Source organism: Eleginops maclovinus, chromosome 12, assembly GCF_036324505.1.
Source record: "Eleginops maclovinus isolate JMC-PN-2008 ecotype Puerto Natales chromosome 12, JC_Emac_rtc_rv5, whole genome shotgun sequence".
Classification (NCBI taxonomy): domain Eukaryota; kingdom Metazoa; phylum Chordata; class Actinopteri; order Perciformes; family Eleginopidae; genus Eleginops; species Eleginops maclovinus.
The window spans coordinates 12167980-12182586 of NC_086360.1; the positions used below are offsets into that span (position 1 = coordinate 12167980).

Here is a 14607-nt window from a genome sequence, read left to right on the forward strand (position 1 = left end):
TTAAGGTATAGTAGTTTATTTTCACTAATGGACAGTGTACAGAGTATGTTGTGCTGCACTATAACATCATCACTTGTTTTATAATAAATAAACACACAAACACAGACACAGGCATTGGGGAAAGAGAGAAAGAGACAGCTTTCCAGAGACAAAAACCTTTTAGTGGGATAAATATATTCTCTTCTGAAAGCAGAAGTGATACAGAAGGTGTACTGAGCCAGCTGACTGACCCCTTTTTTTAAATAAGGTCATTTAAGGGCAGAGAAGAAAAAGCAGTGCAGAGAGAAGATTCTGCTAATGAATAAAATGGGAGTAACATGGCTATATGCGATACTGTAGTTATATCGGATGACACGTTGATAATTAAAAAAACTCCCTTGTGATGTAAGATTACTGAGCAGGGCAAGGAGCGAGAGAAAACAGAGTTCAGAAGCTATTTGTTTCTGTCTTAGACACAGAGGGCAGAGAGAACCACAGTGAAATTATCTTAAATGGCTCTTTTTCCTCTCCAACAATATTAGGTATAAACAGATGGAACTGGTTTCCGCCATGAGTTTTTAAAACTAAAACTAAAAAGATCTTTAAAACTACCAACACATCTGACCATCAGATGGCGGCGGGTAGGAGAAAGGTGGCTTAATGGGAGACAAAGACATAAATCTCAGCACCTGAGAATCAAAACCTGATATTCAACTGGCTTGCTGGAGTAAATGTTTTTGTTTAAAGGAAATAATAAGAGGGACAAAACTGTAAGACACAGATATATTGACTTAAGGATTCTAGCATTGGATACAATTTGGATGAGCCAGTTTTACACATTTTCAGCCTGCAGGTGATTTAGGGACCCTGGCTGGGGCTTAAACTGGGTGCAGCAACTGCTGTTTAGTGTTTTAACTGTTTGATTCTAATAAGTGTAGCTATAAAGACGCATATACATAACACATATACAATCAAAAGTAGAAAATGTATAAAGCAAAATAATATATTTATATATTTATACATTATGCATTAACAAATGCACTTGCATTGATGGAGGTAGATAGCAAAGATCGAGAGGTAAAAAGGCATATAGATTTTGTGATTTGAAGGAAACAATGTGGCTGTAATATCTTAAGTAAGAACGTAAGAATGCGTGCTTGGTAAATGCAGTACAGAGTACGCGTATACAGTACAGAGTATGTGTATAGAGTACAGAGTACGCGTATACAGTACAGAGTATTAGGTGAAAGGAAAAAGTGGCAGGATGCTGCTGATCTCCTTGAGTTACCCATCCAGTAATCTGGATCGGAGCGGTCTTGCCTTGCCAGGCAGGGCTGCGGAGGGAATTTTGGTCCCTGCATACGGTTATATGGTGACTACATGTGGGCTCACACGAAGAGCACAGAGTAGGGAGGACACCGGCAGCCCTCAGAAGACGACTCCCGCACCCAGGAACCATGACAGCCCGGGACTGAAGCCGCTGCCCAGAACGTTCTAGGAAGAAAATGAATGTGAATGAAAATGAATCAGGCATGGAATAAAATACTATTTATTTTATTTTTCATTATAAATTCAAGGGTGAACATGTATGCATAGGTTTACACAGATTCATTAGTGTTTCAGTGCCTTGTTTATCTGGCTTTTCACTTGCTAACAAGGGAAAATACACTTTTCTATTTTTAGTTTTCTGAAGCCATTCCCCAAATGACCAAAGCACCTTTATAGGCATTGATGGTGTGATGCATGAATGTTCTTTTAAAATGTATTTTCATTGTTTGGTTTACCTGGTGCTTTCTAAGCCGTCGCCTCCGCAGCGGTTTGACTTTGACATAGCATCACTCTGACACTCGGCACACATCAACCTCTCTCTCACCAGCTGAGCGCTCCATAGTTTGAGTTTACACGCCACACTGGCCTGCTTCACCCGCAGGTACACACAGTAACTGCAAGCACAGAGTAAAGTGAGGGACAGAAAGTGTCAAAAATAATTGATCCAATTTCACAAACATATGATATTAATATTTAGAAAAGAAAAGAGGTGTTACATGGTCAAATTACACATTTCTGGCTTTAGAGAGAGAACTAAGCAGGGCGTTATTTCTCAACACTTTAACCAAGAGTTCAACATCTAATGTTCTTGGAATGGACTTCGGATTGTTATCATTAACTCACATATACTTCTGCACCATCAAGATCAAAACACGAAAATGGAAAACAGATGAAGGCACAGAGACACAAACCAATATTAACAGTTTAAACTCTCTTCTTCCCGTTGAGTCAGTTTAAGAGTAAAAAGCAATCCAACACGGCCTCAAAAACAGCAAAATGTCACGGTGACTTGCAGTATCCTAATATCAACACAGCTCAGTCTGTACTGGAAATAATAATAAAGTCTTGTTTTTCTGTTCACTGTGTCCTCTGGTGAGCAGAACATCTGCACTATTTATTTTGTCTCTGATTCAGTCATCTGGGACACATCATCCCCAGTGCGAAGGTTTGTTGAATAAAATATAGAGCGGAAGTTTTTTATCAGTGACTCTTCCAGACTTTGGCCAACTATAACATTTTCTTTTTATCAACATATATTTTAATTATTTTTTAATCTTCTTCTCATTTGGAGTGTCCCTGCTTGCATATCAAAGGTAAATGAGGAAATGTAAATAAAAAGGGTAGAATATAAGGAACAGAAAGTAGAGAAAAGTGACAACTCTTAAGCCTCTACGAGTTTAGAGTCAGATCTCCATTACAGAATCCTGAACATTTTTAACCTACCCATTATTATGAAATATTACTCATTCAGCTAATCTCCCAGCTACTTACTAAAGTTTCAAAGACAAATATAGACCATCATTTCGAATCATTTTAACCCCTCTTCCCGGGGTCAATGTCCATGACAACAGCACGGGACCTATTGGGCACCAGATGTCTGTGTGAAATCCCTTTAACTCAGTGTTGTCCATACTGGATGGTTCACAATTGAGTAATGTGCTTCCAATCCCCTTATGCTCTGTATTTCAGTCAAAACAAAAGTATCCAATATTCATTTTAATCAGTGTTAAAGGCTGCAGGCCATCAGGGAACAAGCAATTGTTTTATTTCCTGATTTCTGATTTTTTTTCCTGCTCTGACAACATCTGCAATCAGCTCAGATCAAAGATGACATCCATACAGTGAGGGTTTGCCGCTTATATGGATTATGGTTGCCTTATCAGAGAAGGTCAGCTCATGAGGCAAATATTCATGATTGCGGTAATTCTAAACAGTCAAAGCAATTTCAAGGCTCTGCTATGTCAACCTTGGACTTGATCTTTATTCTCTAATCTTTGTGAGCACAAGTTGATTTCAGAATGACCTTTGGAACTCAGTCAAAACTGAGAAAAAACTGATATGGACCTAAAATAAATTCCAGCTGCTTCAGAAAGGTTAATAGCCAACTTTGAGGCTTGGAAATCAAACAAAAGAGGTTCCAACAAAATACTTTTCTTATATAAAATGATTCCTGGCACAAAAACAGAGCATATTGTTGTTTAAATGTAGTCATTAGTTAAAGCTATGCTTGTAAATATATACTAACAACATATTGAGCAGCTACATTCCAAATAAAAGCATATAAGTTCAAGAAATGGAGCATTGTAACTCTTCAGTTACTGTGAGATTTCAATTTGTCTATCGAAAAATATATATGTAAAGCAATGCGCTAAGTAATTGGGCTGTAATTACCCTCTCTTTGCCCATGAAAGCCAGCACTACAGACAAAACAGCGTGGGTCAGTCTTGAGCAGTCTGTGTGTTTGCTGAAGTCTGATAATAGAGGCCCTACCTGGCCTTCTCCTCCTTCATCAGCATGTGTGGTCGTCTCCAAGGGTCCTTGAAGTTCCTCTTAAAAGAATCAGGCAGGATCTTTGCCACCTCTGTAGGTCAGGTGTGGGGACAAAAAGGTAGAAATGCAAAAGGAAAAAAAGTACAAATCTGAAGATAATCTTTTTCAATAATTTACAGAAAAGTCAATGTAAGTATAAACACATCTTACATTTTATTTTCTGTTAGAGCTCATACCAAGACTCAAAATCACTATATCAAATGACTCAAAGTGTTTTGAAAATGTACTTGGAAAAAGTGTTTAGGAGGTGATTCAACAGCGGGAGCATAACTGAGGCAGATGAAAAAGTACAGCTGGAAATAAGGCCTGTTATTTACAGTAAAAGCGTTAACAAGAGGTACCCGAGAGAATACTGAAACACCAGATAAATACTTAACAGAAGTCGGAGCAGAAGTGCGTGCATCATATATATACACAAGCATTGGGGCACGTAGAAAAGCTCACGTACTTACCTTTTGCAGTGCTGCAAATGGCATTGTTTCCAAAGCATCCTCTACGCTGTTTCAGATCAGGACAGGGCGTGCCTCCGTTTCTCGGGGGAACAGACACTAGGCGACTCCTCTCTGTGCTGCCTACTCCACACGGAGCTGTGCATGATGACCACGGACCCCAAGATCCCACCACACAGTCAATGGCTGCTAGGGAAGCAGAGGGACAGAGAGATCAGCTAAACAAGGTCCGAAGATTAAGGGAAGTCATTAAATAAGAATAAGTAATATAAAGAAGTAGCATAGAGTCCAAGCATATTCAGTTTTAAATCGTATAAAACAGATACAATCAGGAAACATCTATATACATAAGAGAAGCATAAAAAACGCCTTTAATGTCATTTTTAAGATAAATGATCAAATCGTTATCAACATAGTTGGAGGGTTTTTTTTAAGGTTGTTTGGCACTCTCTCCAGCTGTCAACTATTCTGAAAAAATATTTGGTCTTAACCCCAGAGGTAGAGTAGACTTTCCCCTAATTTTACTATCAACTAATGTCAGATCAGCTGAACACCAGACACAGGAAGTCTGTGACCCAGGTCGCAAGTGTGGTGCCATTGAAATAAGGAGTTAATTATGCATCCTGTTTTCTTTGGTTTCCCTCTACTACACGCTTAAACATACACACACACACACACACACACACACACACACACACACACACACACACACACACACACACACACACACACACACACACACACACACACACACACACACACAAACTGCAGACCACATAAACACAGCAGTAGCAGCAATCAGGCTTCCCGTTCAGTAGGCTGATTTAGCCAATTACATCAGGCTAAGAGGAAGCTGTGTTAGTAAGATGGCTGCTCTGATCAAAGCAAAGAGTCTCCAGCAGTAATCAAGCTTTGGTCAACTCAGAGATTTTAAAGCGGCAGACATTTAACAGCCTTGTTAAGAAGGAAGTGCCCACCCCATAAACAGAAAGACAAATAAGCAAAGGGGCAATCAAACAAACACACAAATTAATAAATGCAAACATATAGGTGCACACCATTTCATTCACAAAGCATGATGTTGGGGCGTGTTTTTTTTAATAAACTCATCCTACCAATTCACATATTTTCTTTATAGTCAAACCAAGGGAATAACATAAAATAGATGTACAAGTGTGAATAAAGAAATATCGAATAATGATGTGAGTCTGTTTTTTTTCCTTCTATTGCCGGCATTAATAGTTTAATCAAAGCAGGTGCACACAACTTGAAGCTCTCAGATTTTCTTGATTAAATTATAGGCAGAGAGAGGATAAATATACCATAACTGAATTTAATCTTCCCTCCATCTAATCTACCTCATTCTGTCTTTATAACACACACACTCAACCCACAGTACAATGCTGCAAGTGGATAAGTATGTGTGTGTGTGTGTGTGTGTGTGTGTGTGTGTGTGTGTGTGTGTGTGTGTGTGTGTGTGTGTGTGTGTGTGTGTGTGTGTGTGTGTGTGTGTGTGTGTGTGTGTGTGAACAGTAGAAAGACCGAGAGAGAGCTTTCAAGGTGCCGCCTGTGCAGTTTATTCCCATGGTCCTGTTGGGGTTTCGGAGGGGGGGGCGGCTGTCTCAGTGACACAGTCGATCCACAAAGCCACTGTGGAATCTCTGCATTCCTGCACATTAGTGCTGCCCACCTGACACTCGCCTTTCCCAGATCATCACACACACACACACACACACACAGACACAGACACAGACACACACACACACACACACACACACACACACACACACACACACACACACACACACACACACACACACACACACACACACACACACACACATCGAAAACAATTTCTGTCAGATAAACCCACCCACTTGGATCTGTTCCAGCCTCAATCATCTCCCTAAAACACACAGACATACACATTACACCATGTAGACTTGTACAGGGGACTTTCTTGAAAGAACACTAAAGGGCGTGATCAAATCACACCAACACCATCAGCTTCCTACACTTGCCCCCTCCACCTCCTCTTATCCTTACTCCTTTCCTTTCCTCTTCTACATCCTTTGATGCTCTCAGGGGCAGTTTTCATGTTGATGTTTTTCTTTCTGATGTTGGGAAAAACAAGGAGCAGTTGAGGTCTTTTTTGCCAAAGGGTGTGCAATGAAACCTATCACGTCAGCGAGTTCCCGCCACCCGAGGGGAAAAAGATCTACCCCACTGATGGACAGCGACACACACACACTCACATACACACTAACAGGAGTAAGGCCCTGTCTGGAAGTCCCAGCCTGTTGGCCCCAAGCCACAAGAGGTCAGAAGGCAATTACCAAACTGTGGTGGTCCCCCACTCTGTTTCTAGTACCACCAGAGTGACAGTCCCACCACCCACATGATAACCCTGCTGACAGTCTGACACAGCCTGACCCACAGAGCTTACTGCCACCGCTGTCCCCTGTCCCCATTGTTGACGAGAAAGTCCCAGTTAGAAAGCATGCCAGCACCTCTGACCTCTGACTCCAATACAGGAAACAAATGGCACTCGTTGTCAGCATGTTCCACTTTTGTCTTTTCCATCAGCTAGTATTTTACAAATTGGTTTCAAGCTCTCTTCAGTTTTTGTTTCCACTCAAAGAGGCTTCTATAATCAAACAGATCTAAGTATTTTATGTGCCACTTAGATCTGTATTGTCTTCTTTTGAAACAGACAGTTAATGTTAAAGGGACCTTTTAAAACACTGAAAAACTGACACGAGCTATAAAATACATCTAAACCTGAAGGCCAAAAATAAAAAATTATGTTTTCGTTATTCAACCTAATTAATTAAATCTTCTGATTCAACAGACAATAATAACAACAACAACGATAACATATAACTTAAAGGGTAACTTCTACACAACAAAGTATGTTACAGGTTTGGGGGATGCATATGAGAAGGAAGTTGTATAAACCTTTTGTGGATCTATACAGAGCTGCACAAAGTCTCCTCAAATGAATGTTCAGGACATTAAAGCTTTAGTTACAGCTACAATTCAAAAATGTTTTGAGATACTTTAAAATGGGTTCAGAATTTTGAGTTGTTGGGAGTATGGCATTCTTTCCTGGTTGTTGGCAGAGCTTCAGACAAATGCTTTTAAATGAATCAAACAACTGAATGTGTAGCCAACCTCAGCACTTTTATCTCCTCACTTGTCAGCCAATCTCCATTCACACTTGTTACAGTGAGATAATGGCATATTGGCATTCTTTCACTCTCACTTTCGCTCTCCCTAAATGCTGCTTCCCTTTTAGGGTTTCATAACAAAAGACTTATCAGCCGTGCCCGCCCAATTTGCTTTATCTTTCTCTCCCTTTATCACTCTGTCCCACACTCTCCCTTGTTCTTTCTCCCCATCTGTCTCCTTGTTTTGGTCCTCTTCTTCACTCTCCCACCCCCTCTTTTCTTCCTCCATCTACTCTCTGATTAGACCCAGATGTCCAGCTGCTCTAACGGACCACTGCACCTCCAAACCTTCACAGCCAACCCCCCTCCCATGTAGAGAGCTGGGCTGTGGTCCCATCAGACCAGACTTATAATGTTCAGCAACACAAAGGGAGAGGCCTGATAAAAGGAGAGAAAGACACAGGACTGAGCCCTAATCACAGGTTACATGAATGTTTCCTGTAGACACCTCGAGAAGAGGTGCCAAGCAAAGTGACTAATTAAAAAGGGTTCATTACAAACACAGCTGATACAGATTTTCTGATAAAATCACAGGACCTGAGAAGTGTTTGCATTTCAAGGCCTTCAAACTTTTTATTATAGCCGAATTGTAATAACTGAAGACATGGTAAAACACATAAGAAATAATAATTCTTAATCATGACTCGACTTCCTAACAACAAAGCATAGTGACGCAAAACATGAGATGAAACAGAAAATGTGTTCTTGTCAGTGAAAGATTCATCATCAAGTTAACTTTACCTCACAGTTGTGGCAACATGTGTAGCCAGTTCACTAAGCTTCAATATAAAAAACATAACTAAAAGGGTACAGTCATTCTAGTGTCCCTGTGAGGTTTTCCGTTAGCACAAACTAAATGCTAATGCCATATAGTATAACAATTTTAACATGCTAATGCTAATTCCATGTTTTTACCATGCTTTCTTTTTAAAGCAAGCATGTTAGAATGCTTATATTTGCCAGTTAAATGCAGATGTGGATGACATGATAGAGCGAGAGGAGAGGTTATTGGATCACAAGCAATTCATAAGAGGGATAGCCTACATGTGTGAAACAAATGTCCTACTAATCCATAGTCCGCCACAAAATCCTCAAAGTGGCACAAGAAGAAAAATCAGGGGATCCCAAAAGTCAGTAGGATTCATCCTTTGTGGACCACGAATGTCATTGCAATCCATCTATTAGTATACAGTATAATCAGTCTGGATCAAAGTGGTGGCCAGCTGACAGACCAACTTTCTTTTACAGAACATACAACCATGCAGCTAGCATGCTATAAATCTATTTGTATATAAATAAGGCATTTGTCCTGTAAAGGTTGGATCACTGAGGCTTATAGGAAAGCGTTTTCTCATTAATTACTAGCACTATCTTGCCATGAATAAAAGTTTGGTCCAATTTAATCAGCTCTTGAGGCAGATTTCTTTCCGCCACAGAATGAAATAATTGTTGAATGTCAATCAAATGTAAAAACCTTTTGTTGAAGAAACAGTTCCTATGAAAACTGTTAACACACTTTATGATGAAAATACATAAAATAAGATATTAGTGTTTTCTTGTCATGAAGAGGCCAGACAAAGGGCATCAAAATCAAAAATAACAACCTGGAGCATCTATCGTGGTGCAGGTATGGGAGAAACTGGGCGGTACACTGTCTGTCCCAAACACTACAACAGCTGACTCTTTTCATCCAAGCTGGATAGAAACATTCTCAACTAATAGAGGCTAAAGAGAGAATGTAGTGGGAGCAAGGAAGAAAAGGAGGGAGTGAACGTAGGTGGAAAGAAGCAAACATCATGGCATGACAGCATACCGTTCCCTGTAGGAGAGACAGCTGAATAATGAGCAACCTCTGGTGTATCTGAGGCAGGGTCTTCCTGCTGAAGTGAGAACTACCAGACACCACAGAAAGAGAGGAGTTGAGCTGCTCCTTCGATCCTCCTGTGGGACAGTTTAATCTCTAGAGACCAGGATGAGGAATGAGCAATTACAGACTTACTGTAGTATTGAAAAGGAAATAACTAAAAGGTACTCAGAAGACAACTCTTACATCTCTTAAAAGCCTCGCTGAAGGAGCAACAATTAAAGTGCATGTTCAAAGCCTCTTTTTACCAGTACAGAATGTTGAAAAGTATCGACACCAAAGATTGATGCTTACTATTGCCGAAGAGAAGTAACCATTTTTACTGTTGTTAGTGTTTTTGAAGGAAGGAACACTTGTAACCAACATAAGTGGTGGTGCAGAGCCACAAAATCTTTCCAGTTTTACAACATGATAAAACCCCCAAGAACACACCAGTAATTGTCCTGCACTAAACGTCTGATGCAAAAAGACCTTGTAGTTGCAAGTTTAAATTAAAATGGGCCCAGAAACTGATGGCCCATCCCTCCAAGATGCGTTACTATATGTGTGGTAGGGAGGATTTTGTTTTTTCACCACTCTCTTGTTTTAAGTTAATACCTCACAGTTCACAAGAACATTATTTTCATTATAAATAAATACTTCATTCAACTAACATCTCTAGAGCAAAACATGTAAACTGTACAGAGTTTTAAGTGTTTTTGACCAAGTGGTGCAAGCAGTCTGCCAGCTTTTTCTGTATCTCCTCTGATGTCACCCACTCAAAGCTCTTTGCTCAGCTCCAGCTGACATGACTAAATTACAGACTGTGACAGACAGTACACAGACAGACTCCTTGATGCGTTGCAGAGCTGAAGGATCAGGATCAGATAAGGTGTGTAAAGTGGGTGAGGGCGCTCTGATGGAAATGAGCCAACCCACATGATGCATGTTGTGTTTATACTGGTGAGTTGCTCAGGTTGCCGAGAGAAGAATTTGAGGTGATGTTCACAGCACCACTCAGTGCTCACTTATCCATTCAGCCTTTGTAGGTCATGTATAAGTTGACATTATTTTCTTGTTCTGATTGAAAATGTATAGACTGTAAAAACAACACACTTTCCAAGTTTTTACAATACATAATTGTATGAATACATGTTTCCAATCTGTAGATGATTAAGTCTTGTCAGTTGATTTACAGATATTCTCTACAGTCACCACATTCATCTAGGAAACATCGTCTAACCTGTAACACCTGCATCACACTGCTGTATCATTTTCTGCTGTACTGTGTTACATCATCATTGACCTGTCAGAGCAACACACGAGCATCTATGTGATTAAAAAATCCTCCTCTGACCGATGCGCATGGCAGCCGTTAGCTGATCTGCGAAGGACCAGCTGCTGTTGAACAGTGATGAGTCAAAGCTGACCTGAGGTGCTCTCTGCTTGGCAGACAGATGGGAAAGATCAAGTGCTGCATGGAAACTGCTCAGCTGGCTGCTGTGATAATGGCTGTTTCTTTATGCAACTTTGACTGATTGGTGGATAAAAACACAAATGGTGATCTGGGCCGGTAATATTTCTTCATATGTGTAGTAAGTAGTTGTTGCCAGTTGAAACACCTCTGCTGTTCGCAGCCTTGTAGAGTGTATTCTTGGATACTGGAAGAAGGTATTCTACAGTGAATAAACCTTGTTGAAAAATGCATTTAAGCACCAATGAATTATTGTTAGTATATATTGTAATGGACATTAAAAAAATAAAATAAAAAGCAAATCATATGCTGTATGTGACTTTTAACTAACTGAACTAAGTGCAGTAGTATACCCTTCTGCGGTTAAAGAGGGATTCACAGATGGTTCAGCTATCCTTGCAAACAGTCTAATACATACACTGCCCGGCCCAAAAAAAGGTCACACACTCTAATATTCGTTGGACCGCCTTTAGCTTTGATTACGGCACGCATTCGCTGTGGCATCGTTTCCACAAGCTTCTGCAATGTCACAACATTTATTTCTGTCTTGCATGCATTTTTTGCCAAGATCTTGTATTGAAGACGGGAGATTCGGACCACTGCGCAAAGTCTTCTCCAGCACATCCCAAAGATCTCAATCGGGTTCAGGTCTTGATTCTGTGGTGGCCAATCCATGTGTGAAAATGATGTCTCATGCTCCCTGAACCACTCTTTTACAATTTGAGCCCGATGCATCCTGGCATTGTCACCTTGGAACATGCCCTTGCTATCAGGGAAGAAAAAATCCATTGATGGAATAACCTGGTCCTTCAGTATATTCAGGTAGTCAGCTGACCTCATTCTTTGGGCAAATAACGTTGCTGAACGTAGACCAGACCAACTGCAGCAACCCCAGATAATAGCACTGCCCCCCACAGGCTTGGGACCTTTTTTTTGGCCGGGCAGTGTATATTACAACTTCCATAAAAGTACACACCTTTAAGTGATTGGCTCAAGTTTTGACGCGGGAGGCTGTTCCCATCAAAGCACAGATACATCACTCAAACAAAGGCTCACCATGTGCACACTGAACATGCCTAAATAGAGGGATCTCTGCAGCATTAAAGTGCTCTTTGACTCGCAGGCTTGGCCCAGCAGGTGCTTGTTAGTGTGCACTTAAGACGAGGGTCACACTCTTGATAAACATAATGATCACTCCTCTTGAGCTGTTTTAACATACTGTAAGAGCTCAGTTACAAGTTGGAGTGTTTTTCTCTCTGTCACATCTCAGAGACAGCTCTACTGTAATCCTGACCTTCTTTGGCAGTCATTTCCCATTTCCTTATTGTCCATATATTGCAGCAGCCAGGATGATGAGGGAAGAAGTTACACACTCACATTTTAAAGATTCTGTCAATAACTAAACTTGATTTGATGATTCACATTGCAGTGTATTGCAATTTGTGATAAGGTGGAAACTATATGATAATTTGGGACTTTTTTATGATCATCCACTCCACTTTGAAACCTTTTAATGGACTGGATTTTAGGGTCAAATGTCAACCCTACAAACTTAAAAAAACAATACTAACAACATGCTGTTGAAAAATGCTCCATAAAGACAGGAGATACCACCCCACAAATGCCCAACCAGACATCTATGTGTTGTATGTCTCACTGTCTCCATGTCACCCCAATGCCAGCCATCTCTGGCTCAAACGCGACAACAATGCACAACAGGCGTCACTGTGGTCACAATCTGTACAGGATAGGTGTTAATTTACCAATAACTTTGAGCATAGGATCCTTCCAAGCATCAATGCATTTCAGGTAAAATTTGGTAGTGCAGGATAGAATAGGCAACTCACCAGATATTTGGCACACGCGCTGATAGTCCTCGCAGCAGTCCCCGGTTTTCTGACAGTAGGTATCACAGTAGCACACTGTTTTTCTCTTGCTGTACTCAAAACATTCGTTGTTCCGGCCGGTACAGCAGTTTGGGCTCTCCCTCTCCCTGCAGCCCGCCTCAGCCCGTGGAAGAAGTTCCCCGAAGAAAAACGCTAAATATCCACAGACGACAAACCGAAGACGCGCTGATCTCCATCTATGTGCTCCCATGACGGAAACTTTTCTGGCTCCACACTCACACCCACACTCCGCTGGGGTATGCTTCACTTTAGATATACTTTCAAAACTGATTAACGTTATAAAGTCGCTGGTCATAAATTTCTATCTAAAATCCCAATCCAAGGTAAACTAAGCATTGACACCACCACACAAACAACTGATGCGTAGAAGTGGAGGCTTTTGGCACCAGCTCCTCTATCAGTCTGTCAGACACCGCCCCTTGCAGATACTGTTGGTTATTAGGAAAGGCGTACAGTACCAGCCTCCAACTCTAACTCACACGCGCGCGCGCGCGCGCGCGCGCACACACACACACACACGCACTCTCTCTCTCACTCTCTCTCTCTCTCTCTCTCTCTCTCTCTCTCACTTGGTTGCATAATTATTTGCTCTACATAATAACAACAGCTTGTCTTTCGTATTATTATATTAAAGCATATTGTATTTCTGCTGCTAAAATGTTTGCTGCTGAGATGCAAAAACCAATCAAAAATATTGAAGTTTTTAAAATGATTTGAAAGGAACTCAAAATATTAATAACCTAACAAGTGAGTGAAGTATCTGTAAGTGGAGCCTCAACAACGTTTACATCAGTTTCACTTTAACAAATCAGAATAGCCCATTCAGCACCACGGACAGCGGTGCAACTACTTTATATTAAATTATAAAATAAAATAAACGTAAAGATAAATAATAAGATTCAGCCAAGAGGTGCTGCGGAAAGTGACACGCCCCCTTTGAGCAGTTTGGTAAAGTTAGAAAGTTATTGACAGTTTTGAACTTGACAGATCAATAACACATAAACAGATATTTGTTAAACTCAAACTAAGTCTTATATAAACCGTAGGAAGGTAGACAACAAGCTGCAATCTAATATTCATTCAAACAAGCGCCTTCCTCCTAGCTGGTCAACATTCATTGATTTCTTTCTGCAGCCAAAGGAGAGACAATTGCCAGGGATCATCTACAAAATGCAATGCCGAAAAGAAAAAAGAATGTTGTAGTATGACCAATAGGAGAACATTAATGTGTTAAGAGATGGTATTGGCACTTGACTGTATGACAGGGAAATTATTGAATATTTGTGTAGCTTGTCTTTTCGCTGTTGAACTTTGTAGACAGTCCCTTACTCCCAAAGGCGCACTTGTCTCTCCTCCAGCTGCAGAGAGACACCAATCTAAATTACACAGCACATAGGCTATATTGGGGGGCCAAACCTACATGGGGTCCCAAACCTAATTTTAATAGGAATAACAGGATGACTAGAGAATATCCACAAGGCTCTGAAAAATCTCCAGAGGAAAATGAATAATACTGTTCTGCTAACTCACTCGGCATTAGGGCCATAAGCTGTTGTGTCAGGTCACAAAGGGTCACCACTAAAAATAGATTATAATGATACAATCTTAAAAATGCAGTGACACAAAAGTAAGAACTACTTGATTTGGGAATTTTTAGTATGTATAGTCTACGGCACATGTTGCAAAATAAAGGTAGGAGAGCTTTGAAGCCACTCCTCTCAGAAAAACAGGGATCAAAACTTTTCATCTCTGGAGTTCAAAGATTGCTAATGTCTGTGAAGATGATGAGAGATTTTAGGCAATTTTGGCCCAATTCTCTTTCTGGCAGCAGAGAGGAGGAGGGACT

General features: G+C 40.6%; 1 protein-coding gene across 2 annotated transcripts; it reads right to left on the reverse strand.

Moving 5' to 3' along the window:
* On the reverse strand, positions 1-13163 carry si:dkey-178e17.3 (somatomedin-B and thrombospondin type-1 domain-containing protein). 2 transcript variants are annotated; one of them, XM_063896354.1, is made up of 5 exons: positions 12702-13163; positions 4311-4493; positions 3799-3889; positions 1764-1922; positions 1-1473 (listed from the first exon to the last, which is right to left on the reverse strand). In XM_063896354.1, exons 1-5 carry the CDS (start codon positions 13054-13056, stop codon positions 1368-1370), a joined length of 894 nt encoding a protein of 297 aa, XP_063752424.1. In that variant the 5' UTR covers positions 13057-13163; the 3' UTR covers positions 1-1367. The 2 variants fall into 2 exon arrangements, with proteins under 2 accessions (XP_063752424.1, XP_063752423.1); XM_063896353.1 differs by having other exon boundaries at positions 4311-4496.
* Between the last annotated feature and the right edge of the window lie 1444 nt (positions 13164-14607).

Coding starts and splice junctions, on each gene's coding strand:
- si:dkey-178e17.3 (XM_063896353.1), bottom strand. CDS start 13,056: ATGACCAGCGACTTTATAACGTTAATCAGTTTTGAAAGTATATCTAAA. Junction 4,497..12,701: donor GCGCGTGTGCCAAATATCTG/GTGAGTTGCCTA, acceptor CTGCTTCCCTAG/CAGCCATTGACTGTGTGGTG. Junction 1,474..1,763: donor GACGGCTTAGAAAGCACCAG/GTAAACCAAACA, acceptor TTTTCTTCCTAG/AACGTTCTGGGCAGCGGCTT.